General features: G+C 42.7%; 1 protein-coding gene across 3 annotated transcripts in view; it reads right to left on the bottom strand.

Moving 5' to 3' along the window:
- The window catches only part of znf521 (zinc finger protein 521), a 98,625-nt gene that overhangs the window by 49,991 nt on the left and 34,420 nt on the right, over positions 1 to 14,214 (bottom strand). For all 3 annotated transcript variants that reach the window (XM_077724457.1, XM_077724458.1, XM_077724456.1), the window contains 2 exons: positions 218 to 3,720; positions 40 to 124 (listed from right to left, as the gene is read on the bottom strand). In XM_077724457.1, coding sequence (XP_077580583.1) covers positions 40 to 124; positions 218 to 3,364 — 3,232 coding nt within the window. In that variant the 5' untranslated portion in view covers positions 3,365 to 3,720. The remainder of the gene's footprint in view (positions 1 to 39; positions 125 to 217; positions 3,721 to 14,214) is intronic.

Raw genomic sequence — 14,214 nt, 5'->3', positions numbered from 1 at the left:
ATATAGACTGCGCAAGCAAAAACAAAAAAGATGTCCTACCGAGCATATGATTGGCCACGTGAACTTGGATGTCCCATTCGCTGTAGAATACCATCTGACATTTGATGCATTGGTAGGTCTTCTTCTGTAAATAAGATCAAAAACAACAATATTATTGTTCTTGTTATCAAAATTAAGCAGCACAAGAGAAACAGTCATACAAATGGAACCACCGTACCTCTTCTGTTTGCGATGGACTGGATCTGGGCATGGGGGACATTTGGGGTGTCTTTAGCTGCCCATTGCCGCTATCCCCTGCGTGCACACTCTGGACATGGTTATGCAATTCTGCCTCAGTCTCAAACTTCACATTGCAACTTGAGCACCGGGTTTTTGTGGCCGCTGCTGAGGATGTTGAAGAGGACGACGACGAAGAAGAAACGGCTTTGCCTTTTCCTTCGCCCGGGCTGAGACTCCCTCCCTGAATCCATTGAGCAGTGTTTGGCGCCGGAGTGGTGGCACCCACTTGTTGTTGCTGTTGTCTTCCTCCATTCATTGTTGGGCTGGAGCTCTTTGAACCGGCGTTGGCCACACAAGATGCGCAAAGGCCGTAAGGCAGGCCGTTGATGTCCAGTTTGACAAGATCCTGCTTTGAACGGAAATCTTTCAAACAGGAGGCACACTTGAACGGTTTTTGTACGTTATGGAGCTGCTGGAGGTGAGATACAGGATGACTGCGCCCAATCGGATGGCTGGCAGACATTGTCCCTGTTTTTTGCATGTGAAAGGTACCGTGGATCTTCAGTTCCAATGTAGAGGTGACAGTTTGCATGCACACCACGCACCGGAAACCCGTCAGTGAATTCCTCAGATCGGGGTGCATCTGACAATGCTCCAGGAAGTCTTCCTCACTATGGAGAGGCATCTTACATATGCGGCAGCTGCCCGTATCGAGACTTTTGCTGTGGGTGACCTTGTGTTCGGTCAGGGTGAGCAGAGAGGGGAAACGTTCCCCGCAGATTGGACACATGTAGTGCTTGACTGGCCCAAGGTGAGTCTGCATATGTTCCCTTAACCCAGGCTCAGAAAAGAAGGTGCGAGAACATACGTTGCACTTGTGGTTTCCTTTGATCATATCAGCTTTCCTTTTCATCATGGCGCTCTCACCCGGGCGAATGTTGTGGTCCCTCAGCTGGTGGTTCGTGAGAAGAGACTCCATTGTGTACGAGGCCCCGCAAATGTCACAACTATACATAGGCTCGGCAGTCTCTACCTCTTCCTCACTTCCATCATGGCTGTTCTGGGACTCCACTACAGATCCTCCTGTGTTCCCTGTCCCGTGGCTGTTGGTGAGAAGGCCTTGCAACTCGGCTTCGTCTTTCGGATGACCATCCACGCTGGATACCACCGAGCCGTTAGCACCGCAGTTCTGAGCTTTTCCCTCAAACACACAATGTTTCTCACGCAAATGTTTTTCCAAAAGCACAATCGCATGGAAAGCCTTGCTGCAGAAGCGGCAGTTGTACTTCTTACTGTGGGTGGTGATGTGACACTGCAGCTCCACCTCTGTCCCAAATGACTCCCCACAGAAGATACAACGATGGGCGCGACCTTGGTTTTCCAGGTGGCTGTGTTTGACATGTAACTGCAGGTCTGTCTCGTGCCTGAAGTCCCAGTTGCAGGAGGTGCAACGGTACACCTTCTTCTCATTACTATGTTTTACAGCTAAGTGGAGTTGTGTGGACACCTTTGAGTCAAACACCTCCTGACACAAAGTGCAGCGAAAAAACACAAAAGTATGCATGTCCAGCAAATGTTTCTGCAGGTCATCTACAGATGTGAACTGTTTGTCACAACTCTCACAGATGTAATACGTGGAGGTAATTGTGAAGTGTATGGTGACATGCTTCAGCAGAGACTCCTGATTAGGGAACTCTTTGTTGCACTGGGGGCAGGTGAGCTGTGGTTGCAGGCCGTCCAGATGAGTCTTTAGGTGAGTCTGGAAAAGATCTAAGCTGGTGTACTTGGCCCCACACTGGTTACATATGAATTCACTGGAAGAACGTGTGGCTGAGCCACCCTGTTTGAGCATGCTTGCTTGCTCAATGGTTATTGGAGACGATGGGCTGAGGGAATGCAAAGTCTTCTTTCCATTGTTTATGTAGTTGAGTGCCAGGGGAATATTTTTGTGATTCTCCTTGATGTGCTTATTGAGCTTCAGCACACTGTTGAATATGGGTGAATTGGTGCAGTACGAGCAGGAGTATACTTCAACAATGGGCTCCTTTGGAGTGACAGCCAAAGGAGAGTCAAAACGCAGGCTACCTCCATCACAGTGAGTCTGACGAACATGCTCTTCCAAGGTCGTCTCAGTCAAGAAACCCATGAAGCATTGGGGACAAAAGAAGGCATTGCTCTCTTTGGCCACAGGACTTGGAAAGCCATGGGAACAGCGGATGTGTTCCTGTAGGGCATTGAGATCACTCAGTATCTCAGGGCAGAAGTTGCACTGAAGGAGAGAGTCAGGGAAGCCTGCTAACAGGGCAGGATGGCCTTCAGCATTGTGGACCTGCTTTAGATGTTCATTTAGATTGATTAATGAGGGCAGGACCTCCAAGCAAAATTGGCAGGTGTGCGCCTGCTCCGGCTTGTCCAGGTGCATGGTTCGCAGGTGAATCTGAAGCACAGCCAAACTAGAGAAAACTTGCTTGTTACAGTACATACAACTGTAAGACACCTTTGGCTGTTTGGCCGCCCGTCCCCCGGTTTCCGATGAATTATGAGCAGCCCTCTTCCTCCGGCCCCGTGTTTTGGGGACAGGAGGGGCTGTTTCTACCATTGTTGAGCTGTCAACAGAGAGGTTTGAGTCTGGAGTGGTGCTTGAGACAGAAGTGTAGCCTACAGTCAGTAAAGAAGGGCTGTTACTGTGGTTACTAGATTCAGGTAGCTGGTGGATGTCCATATGAGCGTAAAGATCTTCAACAGACAAAAATTGCTCAGAGCAGATAGCACAGGAGTGGCTCTTCCGGTCCCGACTGTGGGCTCGGTCAATATGAGTAAGCAGGGCTCCCTCATCACCGAAGGGCTCATGGCAATAGATGCACTGAAGGGTGGCACCCAGGCCTCCGTCCTCAGATGGGGAGCACTCAGGGTGGCACTCAGCAATATGACGTTGAAGGTCTTCCGGGACATCGAAACCTTCCTCACAACGGCTGCACTTGCGCGTCTCTTTCAGTTTCCAGTCGTCAGATCGACAGAGGCTCGAGCCTCCGCCCTCTTTTCCCCGATCATGTACTTGCATGTGGCCATGCAGTGAACTGGACGAGAGGAAGCCTCGGCGGCACACGGGGCACTTGTGGGGTTTGTTGGAGGCGTGAGTTTTCATGTGGATTTTCAGGTGGTCGCTGCGGGAGAAGGCCGAGTCACATTCCCCACAGTGGTACTTCTTGTCGCCAGTGTGCAGCTTGACGTGTCGATCGCGGCTGCGCTTGTGCTTGAACAGACGGCTGCAGAAGGTACAACTAAATGGAAGCTTGTCGCCGTGGCTCTGCTCGTGCCGTTTTAGGAAGCTCAGGCGGCTGAACGACTTGTTGCAGAATTGGCACGGGTATGGCAGGCCTGGTCCCCCTTCATCCTCTCCGAAATCATAGTCTTCACAGTGTCCTGGAGATGTTTGATCCTTACTAGATGGAGACGAGGCTGGCCAAGAACATGATGGGTCGTCCTCGATGTCTGCACCGTCTACAAAAGACAGAAAAAGAGAGGAGATGGTTTGTGAGCCTGTTGAGGGAGGGGCATACACACATGTAGATAGCCTTATTCATTTGCCTCTACAGTAAAATCATGGGTCATCATTGTCTTGTCAGTTATGTTAATTATAAGAATTGTGTGAATTTTATGTATTTTAAATACCGTTGAAAAATGTCTCCCTGTCTATGTTATTCAAAAAGTTACACTAAAACACACAATTTAAAGTATAATTAGAAAAGATAATTACAAGGAATACTTTTACCACAATTAACCTTGTATGTGGCCGTGTAATGGCTTCACCAACTGTGACTCATAACACAATTTCTGACATTCAAAGCCAAACCAAGACAGTGGGTGCATTTGAATATGTAAGCCTGGCATGAGGTAAATTAGAACATTTCTATTATATCTGAACAAGACTAAAAACTATTTTTTTTCTTTAAAAAGCAAGAAGACGCATACGGAAAATTTTGCACTGGTGAGAGTGGGAGAGAAGATTAAATGTGCAATTTTGACCAGAGCAGTTCAATGCCTTTAGCAAGTCTCCGCCCAGAGACAAATGATTTTCATGAAAAGTTGAGCATTCCCAACATTAGTCAATACATATCCGATTATAGAATGAACATTATTATCATATTTATCAGCATGCAAAGCTGTAAGGCAAATGATAATGCGAGACAAAAGTGAATATTGCAAAAAGAGATGCAAGAGTGCATCAAGTGTTTAATAACGTGTCAAAAATGGTAAAAATATTGAGCAATATTATAAAACCTTGAGGCAGAACCGACACTGGACAAAACGGTTTAGAAGAAATTCATTCAGTTTTTCATTCATTCATTGTTTTGTTTTATACATTTACCATATTCAGGAGTAACTACACATGTTTAATTCCTCTTTTTTTGTATTTCTGATTAAATGAAATAGTTTTACAATCAGAGTTAGAACACCATCTGTTGCACTGGCATTTAAGTTTTTGTGTAAAATTACTTCTTGAAAATCCCTGCGTGCATACCTTACTTATTCAAGGGCAAGCAGGTGTAGACAATCACGGGGGACACCAACAATACTGCTCCCATATGTGTTACAAAATACTTGATGGTCTCCTGACAGGCAAATATGCTGACATTCCAGCACACTGTTGCATTGTACAGTAACATGACTGGAACACAGCATTTCCCCCAGTTCAAAAGGTTACTGGCCACTTCTTCCTGCTGTCCAATTCCAAGTGTTCCGGACTTCCTTACCTAAATAAAACTATGTAATCCCAACCCTTTCAGAAAAAGCTCTGTCAAAAGGTCAAAACTTCGAAATGGAAAAACAAGAGGAAACGGCAAAGATTTATGACGGGAGGAGGGGACGTGGTGAAGGAAAAGCTCTTTGCAAGAGCCAACCTGTTAAGAGTTGGGCTGACAAATCTAAGTGTCTCTTTCTCTTCCCCTTGCTGTTGTTTTTACAATGTGATATGCCCTTCATCAGGATATCATGCCCTCTCTGAACACTTGCCCCCCATCAGGGCCTATCTTCAGGAAACAGATGCAGTCGGAGGACACCATTCCCCTGTCCCCACCCCCACCATAAACTGCTGAACGAGAGCCCACCTCCACACCAGAGCCCTCCCGAATAGCTACCTTCCACCGCTGGCGAAGCGCCCACTCGATAGATCGCTCTCTAGTTACAAAACCCGCTTGGTTTGGAAGCCTCCATACGAGGCTCTTTCTTTGCTATGCGGGAGGGTGGCTGACTCAGTGCAATGCCCTCCTCCACAGAAGGGGGTGGATCTGCCCTCTCTCCCATGGAGACATCATACGAAGAATGACCCCGGCCAATGCCTTAAAGTCAAACATATCGGCGTAGATGCAAACAAACAAACAAATGGGTCTGTGTATGAGGTTAAATTAAATTCGATAAACCTAAATGAGGATGTGTTTGCCTTGAGTCATTGTCAAGCCGCCAGTCCATTGTTAGCTCATTTGATTGATGTCAATCATGTATTGAGTGCTGTTACTTAAAGGATATGTAAAGAGAAATTTTGAAGAAAATCATGTCTTATGTAAAGAGAATGAGTTATCATGGTTAGATAGTAATCTGGCAGGTAATATTCAGGCATATTAAAGTAAGATTGCAGGACAATGGATGCTTTGGTTTTACTGTAAAATCAAACACTGTGAAGTTATTGAATTCAGAACTTGATCTAATTTTGGCTTTCGCTATTTCCCAGAGCAGTTTTGCTGAAAAGTGTAGAGATAAACTCAATTCCTCTGAACATAAGGAGGTCCAAACGGATTCTAACTAACATTTCATCACGAAAAACGCTCGCTTTGATCTATTAGATTTTCTACAAGAGGGAATATATTTGGCTATATTTTAAGTTTCATGCTTGAGGTTAGATAGCACAAATTAAGAAAAATCTAATATTTACTTTTGCTTATGTACGACCTTTTGTGAGGGTTAACAAAATCCATATATTTTTTAAATTAAGGCTGTGCCTGAACATCTATTAAAGTATTTAAAAAAACTACTAAAAAGCATTCAAAGCATGTAAAACTGCACTACTATGGATCACGTTTCTAAAAAATATTTAATCCTTAAGAATGTTCAAATATTGAATGGAAAAAATCCATTGGGAATAAAAATTTTAAGGAGGTAACAGAATTTTTGGTAAAAGATTATTTCTCTTTCCATTATTTGCAATGGAACAAAATAGTCTGAAATCTGAGGGCCAATAAATGCATTGCACTGTATTATTTATTATATGTATGTATTATTTATTCATTATAAATATCTCTTGTGGCTGAAAGGTTCTACAGGTGTAAACACATAGTGATTTAATTCTTTGTTGTCATGGCAAGACAATGCACAGAATTGTCTTATTTTCTAATGCAGGTTCATTCGCTTATTCTCTCCCACACATACAGAGAAAACAGAGATAGAAGTCCAATGGCCAAAACAAGTATGTGAACAACGGTGGATGAAAGCGCAATCCCTACTCAGGAGACCGGTAGAGGAAAAGAAAGAGACAGACTTGTTTTGTTTTTTTTCCCTTCTTCACCCTGACAAGAAAATGCCCAGGCCTCAGCAGCAGCCTGAGTAAATAAAAGAACGGGCCTTACTTCCCAGTCTCTCGGGCCGGGGGCCTGTGCACGCCAGCGCTCTCTGTGCTGCTGCCAAAGGGGATGCTGGGGCCTGAAAAACTACACCCTGCAGCTGAAGGGCTGTCTTTGTTGGACTGCCAAGGCCTTCCTGAGCATCCTTCAGCCAACAGACTGTCACATCCTGGGAGGAAGACCTCCATCTTAAGGCCTATCCCTCCTTGGGAGTTCTGTCCCCACCCCCACAACGCCATCACTACTCGGTTAAATGTCTCCTGTGTGAAACAAAACAACCCCAGGCGCAAGGAATGAGGCATAGTCGTACATTAGCTGGAGGATTGATCAAGCCAGTCAGATTATTTTTTTGTTAGAACGTGAAGAGGGCTTGATGTCAATTTCTAAACCGATTTTTGCGTTTTATAACACTAATTCCAAAAATTATGACCAAACCGTCATTAAACGTGTGTGTATGACAGACGCAGATCAAGCAAAGGACATGGCTGTCATTGTTCTGAAACTGCAACCATTTTTTTTTGACACGGAAGTCATACAGTCTAATCTTTTTTTTGTAACACAACCTATCAACAAAGCCACAAACAATACAAATCTTTCGATTTCATTCCTTGTTTTAAGATAGGTATAATATAGAGTCCCACCACCTTTGTGAGGGTAAGCGGTACGGAAAAATGAATGAATGAATATATAGAGGAGTTCATAAAACTTCATATGAGTGAAAACACTATCATAAAAATATAAACAACTATATTATTTATTGTAGAAATAACCTTTTTTTTCTTAGCAGGTCTAGCGGTTTCCTCATAGCAGACTGAAGTGTTCTTTGTGCTCTGCTTCCTCTGTGTTCATTCATAGTAACCTTTCCCAGAGTAAATACTCCTGTTCAAATAAAGTCCTTAAATCTGGGAACAGGTCGTCTGCCATTTTTGGACTCCAAGACCCAGAGGATACATTTTGATTTATGTCTATAATTAATGTAGTCGGGTCTTAACCAATTTTTTTTTTTTAAGAGGATGTGGTTTTACTTCTCGGATGGCACAGTCGTCCTTTGAAATAGAACGCATGGCAGTGATTTTTACTTTTCATTCCTAATGGGTAATCAGATCCAGACAAATTTGACAGAGTGGAAGTGGTTGGCAAACAGTTCAAATTGTATTTTATAGCTGTCAAAAAAAATAAACTCTATACACTATTACCAAGGTGTGCTAGACTTCAGTCCGACGCTCATTTAAACTACTACATCTGCGTCTCTGCTTGTCATAAGAAATGTTTTGAGCTTGAGTGCTATTTGTTGGCACATGGGGGATTGGGAATTTATTGAATAAACAAAAACCTGACAACTTGTCTGATGTAACACTATGACCTCCTTTCATATGCACAGACGTGATCTTTTCCTTTTGTATTATTATTATTATTATTATTCCAGTACCTAGCTTTCCCCGCGAGACAATCGTATGTGTCATCTCAGCATTTACCTTTCCTGATGCCCAAATAGTAGAATACGTCTGAAGAACATGCTCATCATGTACAGCACGATTTGATTATTTAATTTCTTTAGCACCAAGGCCCTACTTGACACTCATCATCTAAGGACTGGCAATGATTATTTGCGTCAAACGCTGTCTGGACTCTGAGGTCTCGGCGTCCATTACGGCACCCTGGCGGCCCCGCCTCTCCGCCACAGGGAAAGCGGCAAAGCGTCAACTACTTTGTCCACATTAGCTATGTCCCCCAGCTCAGACAGGCACACTTGGTCACTGTCCCAGAAATCAGAGTACCCCAGTGGCACACCGGGAAAGTTAGACAAATGGAAGCCCATAGCCGAGGAAAAGTAGGGCGGCTGGTAATCATTTACTATATTTTTTTGGGAGGGGGGAGGGTTTTCTGTGATAGCGAGATCAATGAAAAATGGATTACATATAGTGGACATGGAACACTATACTTCCACAAACAGACATGTTATTTAATACTGTATTAGTATATACCAGGACTGTGACTATTCAAGTAGCAGACTAATCAAACAAGCGTTTTAATATCAAACCTAATCATTGCAAGGTGGACATCTACATATATATTAGAACAGGGGTAGGGAACCTATGGCTCGGGAGCCACATGTGGCTCTTTTGATGGGTGTATATGGCTCTGCGCCATATTAAATCATATTTTTTCTTCATTAGACTCTTCTGCATGCATTTTCTCATTGATAATCATTGATTAGCGACAGTGAAATAATGTTCTCAAAAGAATTCAGACTTTTCTTTACTTTCAAAGTGGTGAAATGAATGATAAATGCTCACATTTTCATGTATTTTTACTTTTAAATTCTGAGTATGGCTCTCAAGGAATAATGTTTGAAAATATGAATTGTTTATGTCTTTGTCAAAAAGGTTCCCAACCCTTGTACTAGAACATAGTATCATGTAAACGATAATGCGAACCTTAACATAAAAAAAAAAAATCAGATAACTGGCTATGCTGGAGGCCAAAGCGCAAACAGGAAGAAGGCTGTCCTGCAGGTCTTGGCTTGTCCAGTGGCCACAGTGAGCCTCACAGGGGGAGAGAGGAGCATGACAATCTGTCCCCCAGCATGGCCCCTCCATCGCCCGCCTCACTGCACTAGCTCTAAGGGAGGACCGGGTTGTGTGTGTTGTTTTCTCAATACTGCGGCAGATCATGTGCAAGATCCAGCAATCCATTCTATGTTCTGCTGCTAATGTCTGCTCACTGTGTGCTCTGCGTACATTTATTCCCATTCTCTTTTACTTATTCAGGTAAATATGACTAATGCATCAGCTCAGAGGCAACGTATTGTTATTGTGTGTAGAAATATAATATACCGCCTCGTTAAAGTTTTCAGAGACGTGACTCAAAGCTCAGTAGACGGCCAATTCAGTTGGTCAGTGGTGGAGGCCGAGTACTTGGGTGCGAAATCCTGAGGTGCTTCATTTAAAATACATTACCAAAACGTGCTTGGAAAATCTTATTGTCAGACATCACAAACATTTTTTTCTTAAACAATCATCCTATAGTGTGTAGGGTTGTGAACTATCAAGATTGAATTTTACTTTTACAAAGGCTCAAATGGTTGCTTGCAATCCATTTGTGTAAGAACGCGTTTCACGATAAAATGTGACAAAAAGCATTTCATTGTTTGTCATTCTGCAGTATGTGCAATATGTGAAATAATAGAAATATAGATGTCAAATTCATTTGCATTCAGATAGGCTCGAAAAGAAGATTTGCATTGTGATTTTCCTTTGATGGAAGAAAATATGAAAGGTGTACAAAAAAAAATAAGAATGGGTAGCTGTGTGCTTCAGCTGCATTCAGCAAAAACAACATCTGCCCCCCTGCTTCTTGACCTGCGACTTCTATTTTTCCCCTGATTAATACACAGAGGCTCTATTTGATATCTCCTCAAAGGTGTCCATGCTTGTCAGTGGCAGAACAACGGGAGACAGGCCGGGAGGGAGACGAAAACAAGGAGAGCAGTGCGGAATGGGAGGAAGAAAACACACACACATACACACACAGGGAAAAAAACAAGCATCTACTCAAGCAAAACGATGTATTTTCATGCATCCCTGTCTTAAATGTCAAGATTTCTGAACCCTCAGTGACTGTGGTGGAGACAAAACTCCAAGGTCCAAAAGAACCTGCATTTATTAATAATTAGCCTCTAGACAGACACTTCCACTGCCCTCGTTCTAAGAGAATCAAGTTCTTTTCCAGCCATTCTTCTCCTGTATTTTGTTGGCCCGAATCCCAGCGGCGACCAACGAGCGATTCAAACGTCGCATCAGCCTCGCCTCTCCCTCTTCTCCTTAATCATGCCTCTAATACCCTCCAGATGAATAAACAGCTTCATCCCTTCTCTCTATGCGAGCCAGAAGGCTCCTCTCTGCACTCTTGAATCCAAGTTCCAAGCAGAGAGCAGAAACAGAAGTAGATAACAGGACGAGAGCAAAAGATGACAGATGGAAGGGTGGATCAATGTGGAAAATGGCGCGACGGCAAAGTAACAAAAGCCTGGGCGAGATTTTCTGCTTTTTCCCCCAATAATTCTTCTGATCTCTCACTCGACACAATTACCACTGTGATGATTCTCCTCGTCTTTGAGTAGACTCTTAAGGATGTGCTTGTATTTTTTTCTGGTTCTGCAACCTTGTCGCTTCACACTGTGTCCACAGACTGCACAGGAAGGGGGGTGGGAGGACCTTAGGAGGTTGGCGGGTGCTTGTGGAGGGGAGGCGGATGCTCCCTGGAGAACAGAACAGGCCATGGACCAGCACTTCCCTGGGCCCACTAAAGCGTGCCAGAAGACTCCCGACATGTGTGTACAGTATGTGAGCACAAATGGCTGACAGATTTCAGGGTTTGCTTTGTTTTCCACCCGCCCATTTCTATTGTATCCAGGCTGTAACCTAATGCTAATAAGTACGGAAATACATGTGTACACACTCTAGCATGCACGCGCCTGACTATGTGGAGCAAATTGTTCCCCACTTGCATCTTCGTGAGGCCGGAATACAAGTAAGCAAATGACTACGGGGCATTTTTTACTTATTCATCCATCATTGCAAATTGATTTATTCCTGTTTAGCTATTTATCAGCGGAAAATGAAAAGAGGAAAGAAAAACCAAAAAACAACAACTATAGATTGTTTTTGCCAAGTGGAAGACTTTCAGGGTCACTGTTAAGAGAAAAAAAACTGATGATGGTACATTGTGAAAACCTTCCTCATTTTCCTTCCTCTTTCCAGGTCCTTAATGGAAGCTCCTAATTTGCAAGAAGGCAATCACTGCTCAGCTTTACTTACTCAGTAACACATCACCACCTGGGAGGCTATTCGAGTCTCACTCTCTCAGGAGAAGAATTTAAAAGAAACGTTAGCCAACACCAAAATGACAAAGGCACTGAGTGGATGGGAGACCTCTGCCAAGGCCAAACTTGGATCAGATCTACAGTGGATATTACTAATGGCATACTATTCTTTTTTGATATTTTATTTTATTTGCGCCTATTCTGTTCAAATGCTTGGACACGCAGAATGTTAAATCGGGGTCTTTTTAAATGCAGAAACAGCTGACACAAGGGAATTTAGTATCCTCCCTTTGCAGTTGTTTATATCGTCCTGTTTATTCTGAAAATGCAGCTGGACAGAAAAACGGTTTAAAGGGGACAGAGAAAAAGAAAGAGCAATGGGAATAATAAGACAAAAAAACATCTCTGAATATATCTATATATATATGATACCCTTACCGAAAGGACAAATAGGGGAGGGGATACACCTACAAGCCAATATGGATGGCACGGTGAGTGGCGGCCAGACGCTACTGATTTCATATTCTTTAATTAATTTTCTGTGATTTGTGTTACAATTGATGTGAAAATGCAAAAATATGAACTCAGGCATTGGAGCCATTTAATGCCATTGAAGTTGCAAGACCACCCATTATTAGATTAGATATTTTCTATACTGAATTGCTCCTTGGTATGAGTGTGAGCGTGAATGGTTGTCCGTCTCCTCATACCCTGGGATTGGCCGACCACCAATTCAGGGTGTCCCTTTCCGGGTGCCCATATTTAGCTGCGATAGGCTCCAGCAATTCACCCCCACGACCTGTTCACCTATACATTTACACACCAAAAATACTGCTGATATGCATGGCGCTGCCAACCTTATTGGGGCCATTTAATGTCAGTGCCTTGCTGAAGTGCACATGGGCAGTCAAAGCCAGGGAATTGTACCGCTGAGCCTTTTGTTCCCAGGACAACTCGAGCTACCAATTGCACCATGGCCGCTCATCATATAGGCTTCATATCATCTATCACTGACAGTCAAGGCGGTATCAGATAATTACATTTTTTTCTTTTTTCTTTTTTTTTTTAATCTTCCCTTTATAGACATGATGTGCGGTGTGCTAATATCAGCCTAATGTATATTTCTTCTGTAAGGCTATAATTGGAATATACAGTGAGGAGGTAATAAAAAAAATGGTACGGATGCTCAAGTTGATATCGGAATTATCAGGAGAATATTACATCTAAGGTGACCTTTAATTAAATTTGGTGTGCAAATATGGTGATGAATCAGCAAGGGACAATTGCCGACACATTGGAAAGGCAATAGTGGTAAAGTCAATTGGTCAGAGGTGTGCTGCTTGTTGTCAAATTTACATTCCTTTTAGGGGGCAGAAGTTAGGGTGTCATGTTGATGCTCAGGTCAAGTCTTTTGTTTAGTTTTTATCTTAGATAAAATGCTTCATAAACACAATAAATAATAGTGTTGTTCTTTGGAGAAAAAAATAACATCATAAGGACATAGCGCACTTGGCATAATTGTAATGCAACATGACAAAAATGAATCATGGCTTTCTAAATCTGAAATTCTCTTGAGTTAGCACTTTATATTTGTGAATATAAAAAGGAGTTGATACCATAATGTGCAAATTGCATGTATAGTTCATGGGACTTTTACAGCATTCATGAAGTTAAAGTTCTAAGTGTGTTTGTATGTAGAAATATTAAGTTAATTAACCACTGTTTATTACATTTTGATGAAACACTCAACTACGATTATGTAACTGATGATTTAATTGAATGTACAAGTTGATCAAATCACCCCACTTAACAGGAGAAATAATGTTCAACAACGTGGTTTAATTATAAATTAGGACTTTATAACCAAATAAAAAAAGACAATAAGAAGACTGTTCTGTGGTGGAACTTTTTTAGGTAACTACAGAGATAAATAAAATAAACTAAAACGGTTAAGCAGTTCGTAATATGCCTCAATTTGAAGATCGCCATATGTAGGAACTGGGATATTTAAACTTTGAAATATGAGAGGATAAGCTTATTTTCAGGGAGGGGAGAAGTACCTGGCTACTAATTGCAGTATTGTGTCTATTTGAGGAAACAAAAATAACTAAAAATAACCTAAAACTGTAGAAACTGTAGAAAGGCGGACTACATCCTAAACTGGTCGCCAATCAGTCGTAGGGCACACACGGAGACTGACAACCATTGCAACCCACACTGAGCCAGAATCAATCCCACGCTGGCCACACCAGTCTTAGGCGGATGAACCACTACACCATCAGGTGGCTAATATACAAACACGATTGTTTATACAATATTTGTTGGGAGTCCACATATGCATCATTCATAGACACTTTCTATTAAGATTCGCTCAATGTTAAAACCTCAGCCTTGCCTCAGCTAACCTTTATCCTATAGGGTCTAATTAATGTTAGCCTTTTTGAAGGGAATGACATTGCCTTCTTGTAGCCCAAATCCCTCAGTTTCACTATAAAGCCGGACTGCCTTGTTTAGCATCAACCATGGCTGCTCGTGCCTATTTGGAACTGCACTTGG

This window comes from Stigmatopora nigra, chromosome 9 (genome assembly GCF_051989575.1).
Source record: "Stigmatopora nigra isolate UIUO_SnigA chromosome 9, RoL_Snig_1.1, whole genome shotgun sequence".
NCBI lineage: Eukaryota > Metazoa > Chordata > Actinopteri > Syngnathiformes > Syngnathidae > Stigmatopora > Stigmatopora nigra.
The sequence above is the reverse complement of the archived record's forward strand: the minus strand, read 5'-3'. Positions and strand labels throughout refer to the sequence as shown.